At 38.4% G+C, this 16,958-nt stretch overlaps 1 protein-coding gene across 2 annotated transcripts in view; it reads left to right on the top strand.

Moving 5' to 3' along the window:
* LOC101432221 (uncharacterized) overlaps positions 1–16,958 on the top strand; it is a 61,472-nt gene that overhangs the window by 19,851 nt on the left and 24,663 nt on the right. For both annotated transcript variants that reach the window (XR_011649022.1, XM_071215751.1), the window contains exons 4-7: positions 327–450; positions 6,539–6,599; positions 6,698–6,744; positions 7,420–7,495. Coding sequence is in view for 1 of the 2 variants with exons in the window: in XM_071215751.1 (XP_071071852.1) it covers positions 327–450; positions 6,539–6,599; positions 6,698–6,744; positions 7,420–7,495 (308 nt within the window). In the remaining variant the exon portion in view is untranslated. The remainder of the gene's footprint in view (positions 1–326; positions 451–6,538; positions 6,600–6,697; positions 6,745–7,419; positions 7,496–16,958) is intronic.

Genomic DNA, 16,958 nt, shown 5'->3' on the forward strand with positions numbered 1-16,958 from the left:
CAGGCTTACTAAATATAGCCTATGCTGACACCTACAACCCTGACACCACTTCTGGAGCTGTCATGTAAGCTTGTATATTGGGTTGTTCCTGTTTCTGCAGTCACTTGAATCCTTAATTATGACTATCATTGGCCACTAAGAATAGAGCTTATTTTATAGCCTTTTTCATATAGACTACAAAAAAGTTATATACAACTTGGTCCAAAGTGTGTCTTTAGTAAAATCGTTGTACACTGTTTTTAAATTCTGAACTTGAGTATTATTTGGTTGAAGAGTTTGTTTTTCATAAATTGTAATGGTTGCATTATATTTTCCTTTGTTTCTAGGATTTACCTAAAAGTATTCATTATAAAAAACTTTACACTGTTGGACTTGAAGTCCCTGATAATGCTACTATTCTGCAGTTCAAAAAGTGGGTCAGAAAATTCCTTTGGGAAAATGCAGAAAATGGTAATTGACAGTTTTTAATATAAACAAATCTGTTTTACTGAATTGATAAAGACTATTTGAGTAGAAATCATTGTAGACCACTTCAACATGATGTAATAAATATGTGTTGCTTGAATACTGCTAGTTAAAAGGACATTATCAAAGATTTCTTTGCAGTTTGCAATGTGTGTATGTCCCTTACTTTTTAAAAAATGAATGAGAAAATTAAGCCTATAGCAAAGGTAAGTTGAGAGATGATTAACAAATAAATCTCTTACAGCATTCTTTAAAGGCTGATACCCTCAGAGCACACAAAAAATATAACTTGGTATTTTAAAACAGATCTAGAAATAACTTTTCTTGAAATCATATGAGCAAAAGTAAGATATATCTTAGTTCTTTTGGTGTGCAATTTGGTTTCATATAGAAAAGAGAGAAAAAACTTATGCAAACCTTTTAAATCTGTGAATTTTGTTTTGGGGATTTTTCCTAAATAAATAGATGTATATATAAGTGCATATTTGAAAAGTAATTGATGTGCTTATAGTATTGAAAATTTTGAAAGCACTTAAATGATCATGAATACCATATTCATGGTAGGCAGGTATTAAAAACCAGGCAAAATGTGCCTCCTTGCAGTCAGCCCCCTCCTCCTACTTCTGGCAGATGATTTGCTTTCTATCACTAGTTTTATTTTTTTTAGAAATTCATATAAATGGAAACATACAGCAACAACCACAAAAACAGATAAAAAGAATATTTAGTGACTTGGCAAAATGCTCATGAGATATTTTTAAGTGACAATATATCCATACCATTTTGTTTATAAGTAACACATGCAAAACATCCAAAAGTATATATACCACAGTGTTACTAGTGGCACCTGACTACCTATGATTTTTGTTCTGTAATTTGTACTTCCTATGTTTTAGGGTGATTTTTTTTTTTTACACTGAACATGTATTACTTTTATAATTTTTAAATTGCTCATTAGACAAACCAAAAAGTGAGATTGAAATGTTTTTTAGCTTTTCAATGCTTAATGGCCAGAGACTTACTTTTATCTCTGATAGAGGCTTCATAATATATCAGAATACCTTAGAGATCATCTGGCCACATTAAAACCTTCACTCTAGTGATTTTTCTCTTTTCTCTGGGTCATTAGAACTACTAAATGTCAAAGCTAGTAAGCTAGAGTGTATCTGAGATTAAATTTGATGGGCTAATAGATGCTGTTTATGGACAACATAGCTCTTGTGTATATTTCTCTGACCACCACCTACACTCTCAGATTTCTCACCTTTACTCCCATTGGATCTTATTCTCCCTGGACTCCTTCCTTTCTCTTCCCTTCTCTCTTTCTTTTATGTCCCTTACCCTGTCTGACCCACTGGCTGGTGATATGAACTCTGCTTTCCCAACATTTTTAACTTTCTTAAATTTTCTCTTCTCATTGTCCTTCCCTATACTTGCTTGTTACAGAACGAATTATATGAACTAAGTATTTACAACAGATTCCTATTCTCCCTTACCTACTTTCATGGTTCTTGTTAATTAAGCAATTTAAAAAAATTTTTAAAAAGTAACACGCTCATTTTTTTGAGTAGATAAACAGAAGGCGAAGGATGAAATTGGTATTTATTACCTAGCCTTTTAACGTAAGGAAACCAGGCCTGTTTCTCCTTGGGATATAACTTATTGCAGATACATTGCTAATGGCTTCTTTTAAACCAGCTGTTCAGCAGAAGCATGAAAAGTAGAGTTGATTCAGAATTTCCAGCTGATGGGAATGGTTATAATGCCACCTGAAGCAGCCTTACTCTAGTTCCAGCCTTTTTAAGTTTTACTGTCTCTCTCCTAGACATCAAAAACAGCTTCATTAGCTTTACTCCAAAGATTAAGTAGAGGATAAGGGGTGCATCTAATTACTGTTATTTCAACTACTTTTCTTCAGAAGATAGGTCTAGTGAATCAGAACAGTGTTCCTATTGGATTCTCCTGAGCAGTGTAAAGTTTGGTTTATGATACTGTATTAGTCAGGGTTCTCTAGGGAAACAGACTCAGCAAGAGATACCTGTCAATAGTATGCAATTTTATTAGAGTCTCTCATGTGACCATGGGGATGCACAAGTTTAGGTTCTGCAGGCAGGCTGCAACCAGTGCCTCTAATGAAAGTCCAGTGAAGGTTCTTGGTAAGTTCTGGGAGACGCTGGCTGTCCAAAGACAAGCTGGGAAATTCTCTCTCTATGCTAGAATCACTTCCCCTTTTCAGGCATTCAACTGATTGGATAAAGCATCACTCATTGCTGATGGCAGTCTCCCTGACTGATGTAACTGTAATCAGCTATTTGTGATTTACCACTGCAGTAAAATCAATGGTGACTAAAGTCCATAAATGCCCTTGTATTACAGTTAGCCCAGTGCGTGCTTGACCAAACAACTGGGCACAATTACCTGGCCAAGTTGACACATTAGGCTAACCATCACAGATACCAAAAAGTTTGTGATTCTTTGGGGGCTAACATGGTTTAAGCTTAGAAAATGATCTTAGGTTGTTGGTTTTTTTTTTCCTTAAAAAGGATAGAAATCTGTAAAAAGAAAAAGATCCATTTAGAGGCTGAAAAAATACACCTCCCTTTTTTTATCCCACCCAAAAAGTTAATATTCTCTAAACTTCACTACCACTGCAGATACTCAACCATGTCTTAATCCAGCTACCTTCTTCTCTCCTCCTGTACCCAAGTTGCTAAGCATGTTAGAGAAAATACCTCCACAGTGTGGATCAGAGCCTCTAGAGACTGATTGTTGATGGCTTCAGCCAGGTTCTCAGTGCTGCTTAGCAGTCCCCACTCATCTCACTCTTCTGCTTCCAACTCTGATGATTTCAAGTCTTCACTATTTTCCTCAAGATTCTATACCACACTAATCTCCTTTACTCTTAACCAGTAACAATTTCATACTACCCTGTGAAAATAGAGAACATCAGGTATGACATCACTCTCATTCTTACCTATACCCGTATTCATGTCTTTTTTCTGCTTTCCTAAGAAAAGCAGACCAGTCCTCTACCTCTTCTATTTTCTCCATTCCTGCCTTCTCCAGGATGGTTTTTCATTACTCTCCCCTCTTTATAGCATCAGCATATAAATATATACAAGCTTTTCTCACCTCTTAAAATTATACCCTGTTCTCCATGTTGCAATTCTCATTATTTCTTTCTCTCTTTTTCCTACCTTATCTGGCCATGCTGTTAGAAGTTGTTTCCACTCATTGTTTCCATTTCTTCTATTCCTATTCATCATTAAGTCTTATTCATCACCTGTCATCTGATTACTAATTGCCAAATTTAAAGGATAGTTTTCTATCCTGTGTTGCTTGGCATCTCTGCAAGCGTGATCTCTGTTCATTCCTTCCTTAAAACTTTCTTTTCTTGGTTTCTGTGATATTGTTTTCCTCATTTTCTTCCATCTAAATGTTTTTCAGTTTTTGGATTGAACCTGGGCTCACCACTGAGCCACATCAGCTCCCCTGAGTTGGTTGTTTCATTTGTTTGCTTTTATTGTGTTTTTTTGTTTGTTTTTTTGGTTTTTTTAGGAGGCACTGGAGACTGAACCCAGGACCTCCCATGTGGGAAGTCCATCCACTTGAGCTACATCTGTTCCTTAGTGTTTCTTTTTTTTTTTTTTTTTTTTAAAGATTTATTTATTTATTTAATTCCCCCCCCTCCCCTGGTTGTCTGTTCTTGGTGTCTATTCGCTGCGTCTTGTTTCTTTGTCCGCTTCTGTTGTCGTCAGCGGCACGGGAAGTGTGGGCGGCGCCATTCCTGGGCAGGCTGCTCTTTCTTTTCACGCTGGGCGGCTTTTCCTCACGGGCGCACTCCTTGCGCGTGGGGCTCCCCCACGCGGGGGACACCCTTGCGTGGCACGGCACTCCTTGCGCGCATCGGCACTGCGCATGGCCAGCTCCACACGGGTCAAGGAGGCCCGGGGTTTGAACCGCGGACCTCCCATATGGTAGACGGACGCCCTAACCACTGGGCCAAAGTCCGTTTCCCCTTAGTGTTTCTTAAGATTCTATCCTAACCTCTCTTTCTCTACACTTTGTCTCATCTTTTCTTACGGCTTCAACTAATGACCTATAGCCTCCCAAATCTATTTCTCTAGCCCAAACCTTTTTCCTGAGCACCATGTCAGTAGTTACAGACATCTACTATCTCTGCCAAGGGAATTATCTGGCACCAATAATCTAAACATGTCAACACCAACTTCTTAATTTACCTTCTCTTGCCCCTTATCTTCCCCAGATCTGTTTATCTTCAGTTCCATGTTTCAGATAATGGCATCATTATTCTCTTAGAGAGTCTTGGATGTCATTGACTTCATTCTCCCTCACTGTCCATATTCAACCATTTACCTCAGTCACTGAATCTTTACTCTTTTACCCACTAAATATTTATCCAGCCTATCCAGTTTTCTTCATCACTACAGACACTGCCTTAGCCTGGGCTCACATCTTCCTTGGCCCAGGTTATTATGTTGTTCTCCTGGCTGGTTTCTTGTGTCTCTTCCCACCATTCCTTCATATTACCAACATGCTATCATTCCTCCATACTAAAGTGCACATTCGATCAGGTCACCCTCTTGCTTGACATCCCATACTATAAATGCCAAATTCATTAGGGTGGCATATAAGATTCTATGTGTCCTGGTTCTTATAAGTTTCTTTCTGAAAATTCTCATATTCTATATATTTCCCACACAAATGTTATACTCTTTGCCTTTATACATACAGTTCCCATATTGCAGTGTTTTCCCATCTTGTTCACTTGGTGAATTCCATCTCATTTTTCCAGATTATCTAAATGTTATTTGAAACATTTCCTCTGAAGCCTTCTTTCCCCCTGGGCAAAATTAAGGGATATCTCTTATGTACTTTCATCATACCTCTGTGTGCATTTATTATATAGTCTTATAATAATATTTTACTGTTTTTTTATTTACTTGTCTGCCTCTGAAGTCATTGTGGTATTAGCTAGATTTGTTTGGAATTACCTCAGATATTATTGTTTAAATGAAACCCCATTTGTTTTTTCTATATAAAACCATTTTTAGGGAGAAAAGTATGTGTATATATAAGCAAAAAAAATTGTTTCTCAGTCTAATAGTAATTGTTCATTACCTTCCACATATAAGATGAATTAATTAGTTCTATTTATAAAATTATATTCCATTACATTCGAACTACAAAACAGGTAATCAAAGCACATCTCTAAAAGCTTAGTGTAAATTCAGAAACTTTCTGTGTTTGAAAGTAATTTAAAGACTGGGAACATGGATTTCAACTGTCACTTGAAAATAACATCCTACCAGACACTGAAAAAGTGCTTTGTAAATCTTCACAGGTGATTCCTGACAGAGGTAGCAAATAAACTATTTTGAGAAGAAGCTTAAGGGATTGGGAGGGTAGGACAGATGAATTAGGGTGTCTGCATGTGAAGGAAAACTATCTAAAGCTTCAATCTTACTGAAAAATTTCCTTAGAAATAACCAAGAGAGGAATATACCTCTCAAATCTAGTCTTCTCTAGGAAAATATTCCTATTTTAGCCTTACAGATAGGGAAACTTTTAGGATAGATCACTTCTGGCTATGGCTGAAAGGTTCCTGGCCCATCAACAAAAGTCAAAGTTCCTCATATTTTTAATTCTTCAATTGTAATATCAGTTAATGTGCCTCAGATCAGCAGTGATATTGTAGACATTCTTTGTAGCCAGAAAGTGTTTGTACATTTCATGAAATGCAAAGGCAATTAAGTTAAGAGGTAAGTTTAAAATTATTTCTATTCTGAATAATGATTAAGGCATGTCATTAATGAATATGATATAAACTTGTCTTTCATTTGATGAACTTTAAAAATTCACCTTTACTACAACAGGGTCAACAAGGAATGTCTGTTTCTTTCCTAAATCTTTGATAGTGTTCCTTTGACTATAAATTCTACCAGTGATAAAAATTATTACATTATAGATTGTATATAAAATGTATTCTCTTATTGTACTATTCTCACCCTAATTTTTTTTTTTTTTTTTTTTTTTTTTTTACTTTTTGTAGATAAACTCATTGGTGTTCATTGTACTAATGGAATTAACCGAACAGGATACCTTATATGTAGGTAAGAATAAGTACTGTTTTCAAATCTGTCTTCTTGAAAAGAAATAAGAAAATTCAGTCTTATGTATCTTATAAAATTCAAATCTTATTTTTATTCAGGTATCTCATTGATGTTGAAGGCTGGGAACCAGATACGGCAATCCAAGGTATAAAATTCAGCCAATAGCCAGGGGAAAAGCTATGAAAATGTCTAGTGTCGTGTCAGTTAATATAGATCAAAATATGGATAATATTGCTTTTTTCTTTTGATTTTAAGGTATTTTTGCTTTTCTGTCAGCACCTTTTCAAATTAATATATTTTAAATAGACAAACTTTTAAGTATAGCCAATGATGCAATAAGATGCTTTTTAAAACTAATGAAAAAATAGAAATCTTAAAAATTAAAGTAGTAATTCTTTTGTTTTCTTTTTTTTTTTTTTTTTTTTTTTGAGCTACGGGGACCAGGGCTTGAACCAAGATCTCAAGACCTCATATGTGGTGTTCAGCCACTGAGCCACTTCAGCTCCCCTGAGTTGTTTTTTTGTTTGTTCATTGGTTGTTGGTTTTTTGTTTGTTAATTTGTTTTTAGGAGGCACCGGGGATTGAACCCTGGACCTTCCACATAGGAGGACAGTGCTCAACTGCTTGAGCCACGTCTGCTCCACAGTAATGTTTTTATATTAAATATTTCTCTGTAAAGTTTTAGGGTCTCCTCACTGCTGCCTTAAGAAATCATTTTATTAATCATTTGTTATTGGTTAGAGAAATACAAGGATACTATGACATGATTTATCTCACTACTTTTATTTGATCAACATTAATCTTTCATTTATTTTTGTAGCTTTTGGTGAGGCCCGTGGTCATCAAATAGATGGATGTGTATACTTAAAGGATCTTAAAACTCGACCCATGAGAAGGTAATTTCTAAAAAAGTTTATCTCCTATCCTTTGTAGATTTCTTACATAGAAGTCTTTGTTACAGCTCTCATTAGAAATACAAACCAAAAGAGAGCTAATTTGTATATCATTAAGGCAGTCTGAGTTGTGACCATAACTAATTTTTTATATTCAGTATATTCATGGATTATCAATAATTATCCTAAGGAATGTTTATCTTAGTCATAAATCTGCCATTGTTATCTATACAAAGATTCAAACTTTGTGATACATATTTATCTAAAATTTGACAAAAGTCCCTAAATTTGACATCATAGGGTGAGGAAAAAATTACTTTGAACTGAAAAACTCTAAGTATAGAAGTATTATTGATCACCTTTACCATGTAAGAGGAGCTTTAGAAAGTCTCTCATGGAGTGGTGTTTTCCGAAGTTGACAGTAGAGAGCAGAATCAGCTGGAGAATGTGTTAAAAAGATAGATTCCTGAGGGGGAAGCCAAGATGGCAGCAGAGTAAGGCACTCCTAGAATCAGCTATGGTACAAGGCACTTAATAAGAACCCAGAGCTATCTACCGCAGCACCTGTTTGGGGGCCCCAGGAGACCAGAAGAATATCCTGCAATATCCTTTAAAGTGTGGAAGGAGGAGACGCCCATCTGTAGAGAAGATTTGTGAGTAGCGCCCTCCTTGCCACGGAGGTCAGCACCCATGGCGCAAGCCGCCTTGGGAGCTATTCTGTGACTGGAGTTGAAAACTCCATTTCCAAAAAAAAAATGGGAGGAAGACATGGTGTGGCTCCGACTTCAGCTACTGATTAGTAAATTCAGTGGATTAAAGTAAATCCTAGGAACAGCTAAACTTTGAGCCTGTCCAGGTCAGAAGGAGGCTGGTAACCACCATTTTGACTCTGCCTCCAGCATGTGTGGAAGCAGAGCTGATTGAACATCACAGTGCTGGTAGGGACCAGTTTCTTTCCATCCAGATCGGATTGCAGGTCTAGCCTAAACCCCAGTCCCCCCCAGCTGGGGGGACCTACACCACCTCTCTTGGAAACTGCAAGCCATGCTGCAGAGGCTGGTATCCATCCTACTTTAGCGGTGCAAGCCTGGCTCAGGAACTATTCTGTGGTTGGAGTTAGAAGCTCAATTGCCCATAAAAGGTGGAGGAAGAGACAGTTATCAACTGATCTCAGCTACGGATGAGTGGACTTGGCTGGCTAAAGTATAATCCTTGGAACAGCTAGGATTTGAGCCTGTCCAAGTTGGAAGGAGCCTGGTAACCTCCATTTTTACTCCACCCCCAGTGTGAGGGAAAGCCTGACTGACTGAAAATCCGGTGAAGTTAGGGATTGACTTCTTTCCACCAAGACCAGACTGCAGCCCTAGCCTAGGCTTCAGCCCTACCTCCAGCAGAAAGAAGGCTGGTGGGCCCTATACCAGGCTGTCCAGGCAACTGCAAGTGCTGTCCACCGGCAAACTGAATAGTTGGTCATATGGGGTGGCATGCCCACACCCCAATAGGAAAGGAGAGGTGCTGGATATCCTCGGCCTTTCCAGGCAATGGCACGAGTTTTCAGCCTACATGAACTGGTTGTTGAGTGCCTTCGAGTCCATCTCTACCTCTGCTCCCACCCCCCGTAGAATAGGAGGGGGCTGATGTTCCCTTAGCCTCTCAGGGCTACTGCAGGTGAGTCCATCTCCACCTCTCTCCCCCCATAGGATAGGAGGGGGTTGTTGTTCCCTCAGCCTCTCAGGGCAACTGCAGGCACTTTTGGCCTGCACAAACCTGACTGTTGGACACCTGTGGCTCCACCCCCATCCCAATAGGACAGGAGACAGAATGTGTTTGCCCAGCCTCTCTGGGTAACTACGGGTGCTTTTGGTCCACATAGCCTGGTCTAGTGGGTACTTGTGGATCCACCCTCACCTCCCAATAGGAAAGGAGTGGGCTTGTGTTTCCACAGCCTTTCTGGGCAATGGCAGGCTCTTTTGGCCTGCACAGACTGGACTGCTGGATGCCTATGGATGCACCCTACCCCCAATAGGATAGGAGGGGTCTGGTGTCTCCACAGCCTTTCTGGACAAGGGTGGGTACTTTCGGCTGACAGGGACTACACTGTTGGGTACCTGTGGATCCAACCCCATGCCCTGATAGGATAGGAGGGGGCTGGTGTTTCCTCAGCCCTTCTGCGCAATGGCAGGCATTCTCCGCCTAAAGGGACTGAACTGTTAGGTGCCTGTAGAACCACCCCCCCAACCAATAGGATAGGAGGAGGCTGGTGCTTCCTCAGCCTCTCCAGGCAGTAGCAAGTACTTTCAGCCTACAGAGACTGAACTGTTGGCCCTTGGTTCTGTTCCCACCCCCTAAAGGGCATAAGGGACAGTACTCCCTCAGCCTCTTAGGGCTACTGAAGGCGTATTCAGCCCACACAGATCAGATTGTTGGGCACTCCAGAGAGTCCATTCCTACCCATGGCAGGGAAGGGGTCTGGTGCTACAGTTTACCTGGGCAACTGGTCATTTTAGATTCACACAGCATAGATTCCTGCCCAAGGTAAGGGAGGAAGGGGTGTGAAGCTTCATCAGTCTCTCCAGGCAACCACAGATAGTCTTGTCCTGCCCAACTTGGATTATTATACATGGCAGCGGCTCTGTCCTTACCCCTGAGAGAGAAGAAAGATGAAAGAAGGTTCCTCAATTCCTGGAGCAAAGTGGGCAGCTTCGGCCTCCATTGCTTACAGCATCAACTGCATCCTTGACTCCTAGTGTACAATGAACAAGAGAGAAAAGACAGGAAAACCTAAAGGGAGAAACTGCACCCAGAATAAATACATCTAGCAAGCCAGATGCAGAAACACCAACAAAAAATTACACTCCATATCAAGAAACAGGAAGATGTAGTCCAGTTGAAGGAACAAGATGAGCCTACAGATGACATAAGGGAGTTGAGACAACTAATCATAGATGTTCAAACAATCTCCTTAATAAATTCAATAGATGGCTAAAGAGATTAAGGATATTAAGACACTGGGGGAACACAAATAAGAATCTGAAAGCGTACATAGAAAAATAGCAGACCTTATGGAAATGAAAGGTGCAATAAATGAAATGGAAAATACACTAGAGGCATATAACAGCAGATTTGAGGAAGCAGAAGAAAGGATCGGTGATGAGCTTGAAGACATGGCCTCCAAAAGCAAACATACAAAAGAACAGATGAAAAGAATGGAAAGAATTGAACAGGGTCTCAGGGAACTAAATGACAGCAAGAGAGGTCCAACCATACGTGTTATGGGTATCCTAGAAGGAGAAGAGAAAGGAAAAGGGGCAGAAGGAATATTTGAAGAAGTGATAGTGGAAAATTTCTCAACCTTATTGATGGACATAGATAGCCATATCCAAGAAGCACAATTTACTCTCATATGAACAAATCCAAATAGACCAACTCTGAGACACATACTCATCAGAACATCAAATGCCAAAGACAAAGAGGGAATTCTGACAGCAAGGAGAAAAAAAGCAACATAACATATAAGAGATACCCAATAAGATTAAGTGCCGATTTCTCATCAGAAACTATGGAGGCAAGAAGGCAGTGATATGATATATTTAAGATACTCCAAGAGAAAAACTGCCAGCCAAGAATTTTATATCTGGCAAGAATATCTTGAAAAAATGAGGGCAAGATTAGAATATTCATAGATTAACTGAAACTGAGAGTATTTATAAGAAAAAGACCAGCTTTGCAGGAAATACTAAAGGGAGTGTTACAGCTGAAAAGAAAAGATAGGAGAGAGAGACTTAGAAGAGAATCTAGAAATGATGACTGCACCAGTACCAGTAACTAAAAGTATGAAAAATAAAATGACACAAAAAATACAGAGATCAAAATGGATGAAATAATTGCCTTTATTCAACAATGAATGTTAATGAATTCAACTCCCCAATCAAAAAACACAGACTGGCGGAATGGGTAAGAAAATATGAGCCATCTATGTGCTCTCTGCAAGAGACTCACCTTAGACCCAAGGATACCAATAGATTGAAAGTGAAAGGTTGGAAAAAGATATTCCACGCATGCAGTAACCAAAAAAAACTGGGGTAGCTATATTTATATCAGATGATATAGACTTTAAAAGCAAAACTGTTACTACAGACAAGGGAGAACATTACATATTAATAAAAGGGATGATTCACCAGGAAGAAATAGCAATCATAAATGTATATATACCTAACCAAGATACATGAGGCAGACAGAGGCAAAAGTGAAGTGAGAAATAAACATCTCTGCAATAATAGTTGGAGACTTCGATACACCACTCTCAGCATTGGATAGAACATCTGGGAAGAGGATCAATAAAGAAACAGAGAATTTGAATAACATGATAATGGACAAAACCTAATAGACACAGAGCATTGTACCCCAAAACAGCAGGATATACATTCTATTCAAGTGCTAATGGATCTTTCTCCAGTATAGACCATAGGTGTGGTCACAAGGCAGATCTCAGTATATTCAACAAAATGGAAATTACACTAAGCACTTTTTCTGATCATAATGGAATAAAGTTGGAAATGAAAAAGTGGCAGAAAAAGGGAAAATTCACATATATATGGAGATTAAACAAGACAAATAATCAGTGGGTCAAAGAAGAAATTTCAAGAGAAATCAATAAATATCTCACAATGAATGATAATCAGAATACAACATATCAAAACCTATGGAATGCAGCAAAGTCAACGTTAAGAGGAAAATGTATGGCCCTCAATGCTTACATTAAAAAAGAAGAGCTAAAATTAGTGACCTAACTACATAGCCAGAGGAATTAGAAAAAGAGCAGATTCAATGCAATCCCAATAAAAATTCCACCAGCATTTTTTAAACAAAATGGAAAACACAATTATCAAATTTATCTGGAAGGGGTAAGAGACCCCGAATAGCCAGAAACATCTTAAAAAGGAAAAGTGATGTTGGAGGACTTTCACTTCCAGACTTTAACTCAATTACCTAGCTACAGTGGTAAAAACAGCATAATAATGGCCTAAAGATAGACACACAGACCAATGGAACCACAATGATGATTCAAAAACAGACTCTCATATCTGTGGCCAAGTGATTTTTGACAAACCTGTCAAACCTACCCAGCTGGGACGGACAGTCTATTTAACAAATGGTGCTGGGAGAACTGGATATCCGTAACCAAAAGAAAAAAAGACCTCTATGTCACACCTTATACAAAAACGAACTCAAAAGGGATCAAAGACTAAATATAAAAGCAGGTACCATAAAGTGCCTAGAAGAAAATGTAGGGAAACATCTGCAAGACCTGGTGGTAGGTGGTGGATTCTTAAACCTTATACTGAAAGCATGAGCAATGAAAGAAAACATGGATAAATGGGACCTCCTCAAACTTAAAACCGTCTGTGATTCAAAGGACTGCATCTAGAAGGTGAAAAGGCAGCCCACTCAATGGGAGAAAATATTTAGAAGCCACATATCCGATAAGGGGTTGATTTCTATTCTGTATAAGGAGATCATACAACTCAACAATAAAAGAGCAAGCAATCCAATTTAAAAGTGGGCAAAAGATTTAATTAGACATTTCTCCCAAGAAGAAATAAAAATGGCCAACAAGCACATGAAAAGATGTTCCATATCACTAGCTATTAGGGAAATGCAAATCAAAACAACAATGAGATATCATCTAACACTGCATAGAATGGCCATTATTAAAAAAACAGATAACAGTAAGTGCAGGAGAGGATGTGGAGAAATAGGAACACTCCTTCACTGTTGGTGCGACTGTAAAATGTTGCGGCCTCTGTGGAAGACAGTTTGGTAGTTCCTCAGAAAGCTAAATATAGAACTGCTATATGATCCAGCAATTTCTCTACTAGGAATATATCCAGAAGAACCAAAAACTGTGACATGAGTAGACATTTGCACACTGAAGTTCATAGCAGCATTACTCATAATTGCCAAAAGATGGGAAGAACCCAAGTGTCCATCAACCAATGAATAGATAAACAAAATGCGATATATACGTACGATAGAATACTATGCTGCAGTAAGAAATGAAATTGGAACACATATAATAACATGGATGAATCTTGAAGACATTATAGTAAGCTAACTAAGCCAGACACAAAAGGACAAATATTGCATCATCTCACTATTATGAACTAAATATGAAGAATAAGTGCATGGAGTTAAAACCTAGTGTATAGGTTTTTAGGACCTAAAAGGAGGCCTGTGAAGGAGTACTGATGCTTACTGTATGTTCAAATTTTAATTAACTTGACTTTAAATGTGTGGAAATGGATAGAGTTGATGGTTACACATTATAGTGAGTAGCAACTGGTTTATAAATGGAATTGTGGCTGAAAAGGGTAGTCTGGGAAAGTAAATGTCACTTGAAAGAAAGCTAAAGAATAACCTAGGGACCGAATAGCACAGTGAACCCAGAGGTGGATGAGAATTGTGGTTGAGGGTACAAATGCAAGAGTGTACTTCTGTGAACTAGAGCAGATGTACATCACTATTGCAGGGTGGTGGGAATATGGAGAAGCATGGGAAAACTACAGTTGATGTGACCTGTAGACTGTGGGTAGCAGCAATACTGTAATATTCTTAGATCAGTGCCAAAGATGTACTGTGTTGATAATGGAGGTGTATGGAAAAAGTGTGCCAAATGTATGTTCTGGACCAATGGTTGGTGGTAATAGTCTGATAATATCTCATAATCTGTAACAAATGTTCCACCACGGTGTGGCAGTGTGGTATGTTGGTGAAAGGGTGTTTTATGGGAACACTACACGTGTGTATATTGTTTCACAAGTTTACAACCTCTATAATAAAAATAGATTTAAAAAAAAATAGGGTGGGTTGGGGGAAAAATACACCAAATATAAGATAGGAACTATAGTTAGTAGTAATATTTTGATGATGCTCTTGCATAGTTTGTAACAGATGTTTCCCAACAGTGCAACGTATTGGTGGAGGCGTGATATATGAGACCCCTGTATGATGTTATGTATGTTTATTTTGTAAGTTCACAACCTTTACTATACACTTATTGTTTATGCATGTTCATGTATGAATGATATACTTCAATAAAAAATATATTTAAAAAAAAATTTTTTAAAGATTCCTGGGCCCCACGACATGAGCTGCTAATTTAATAGGTCTAGAGTGGGTCTCAAGAATTTTATTATTAAAAGAGTTCCAGGATTGGGAACCAATGCATTAGACCATATAAGTGATTTAATTTGAATTCCTGTACCCTCCTGTAAATAAATAATTTGACTTCCTCAATGGAGCTGTTTATCATAATTTATTATTATATTTTGAGATTGCCTTTTAGAAATTAAAGCATAATAGATATTCAGCCATTCGTTTTATTTATTTTTTATTTACTTTGAGTAAATAGATAAGAGATGAAGATGCTTCATGATACTAAAACTAATGTGTCATCATAGAGGAGCATATTTTTCTTTGGCAGGTATGCCTATGCCCTGAGATGATATAAATTTATCCAGAAACCATTGTTTAGTAAATATAGTAGGAGATTCTCTTGTCCTTAGAGCACTCTCCACATCATTGGAATTAAACAGTGTTCCACGTTGAGCCTGACTCAAGATAAATTTGCTTTTCAGAAAGATTTTATAACCTACAATGTCCCTTTATAAGGTACAAGTCCTACGTTTGTACCTACGTTTCATTCTTCCACCTAACCCAGCGCTGTAACTGCTTACATGTGTGTAAGGGAGGAGGTAGTGTGGAGTGGCGAAAATTTTGTTGGAGGAGAGAATTTGCTGCTACCTTTATCCTTTGTCCTGAAAGCGCTCTGATCTGATTATATTTTGAAAACCTCTTGAGATTCATATCCCAAATACGGAAAGCAGACACACTTCATCTCTATCCTTATAGAGACATTAACTAATTGCAAGGTCTGAAAGGCAATTGCTTCTGAAAAAAATTTTAAAAGGAAAGTGCAAATTTCTGATTATTCTAAGCTGTTCTGAGAACTCTGATAGTGAATGGAGATGCAAGCCAAGTCTGAGCATATTGAGCTAATTGTAATTTCTTTTTACTATTTTTTATTATGACTAATCATCCCAGATATGTAATTAATCAGAAAAACAGGATATAAAAAGGTATTTTTGCTTCAACTTCTATATGGACTATTTTAACTTTCCTAGAGTTCATTTGGTCTAAAAAAAGTCGCATTTACTACCTTCCCAAAGGATGGTGTTTATTGAGAATTTTACACTTGGAAAAATTAAAGGCTTCCAAAGGTTTTGTAAATATTTTTTTTTTTATTTATTTTTTAATTGACTTTGTAATAATATTACATTAAAAATATATATGTGAGGTCCCATTCAACCCCACCCCCCCACCCCCCCTCTTCCCCCCCAACAACACTCGTTCCCATCATCATGACACATCCATTGGATTTGGTAAGTACATCTTTGGGCACCTCTGCACCTCATAGACAATGGTCCACATCATGGCCCATACTCTCCTCTATTCCATCCAGTGGGCCCTGTGAGGATCCACGATGTCCGGTGATCACCCCCGAGGCGCCATCCAGGGCAGCTCCACGTCCCAAATACGCCCCCACCTCTCATCTCTTCCTGCCCTTCCCCATACCCATCGTCCACCATGTCCACTTTTCCCAATCCAATGCCACCTCTTCTATGTGGACATTGGATTGGTTGTGTCCATTGCACCTCTATGTCAAGAGGAGGCTCAGATTCCACATGGATGCTGGCTGCCATCCTCCCATTTTCAGTTGTAATCACTCTAGGCTCCATGGTGTGGTGATTGTCCTTCTTCAACTCCATCTTAGCTGAGTGTGGTAAGTCCAATAAATCAGATTGTAGGTGCTGGAGTCTGTTGAGGCTCAGGACCTGGCTATCACATTATCAGTCCAGAGATTCAAATCCCCTAACTATATCTTAAACCCCAACGTTAACTGCACCTCCAGCAGATTAGTATGAAAGTCTTATGAAGGGAGATCCCATCTGAGTCCAGATTCATCACACATAAACACCATTTCCAGAGAGGGGCCATCTGCCCTGGTAGTAAACCCCATCGGCCATGACCATAACTCTCATGGGTGTAAATATTTTTATAAAAATCCAGATCATAGGCAAATATTTCCATGTTATAGGTCTGTGTTCTCCTGATATTCTTCTCATTAGGTTCCCAAAAGCCTAATGATTGTCCACTGAGTTCTTTGAACAATTTAAAACCTGTATACTCCAGAAATTCGTCACATAGGGTATCCTGATTTTGATGGGTTTGCTCTTTTTTCCTGCCTTATCTATTTGGGTCTTTGCTTCAGTGAAAATCTAATCTAGCCCTCAGTATGTCATATTCTATACCAGAGAACAGCATATTCTTTTTAAAAGATCCAAATAGTAAATATTTTAGGTTACAGGCCATAGTATCTCTGTCACAACTACTCAAATCTGCCACT

This window comes from Dasypus novemcinctus, chromosome 6 (assembly GCF_030445035.2).
Source record: "Dasypus novemcinctus isolate mDasNov1 chromosome 6, mDasNov1.1.hap2, whole genome shotgun sequence".
In the NCBI taxonomy this organism is placed as follows: domain Eukaryota; kingdom Metazoa; phylum Chordata; class Mammalia; order Cingulata; family Dasypodidae; genus Dasypus; species Dasypus novemcinctus.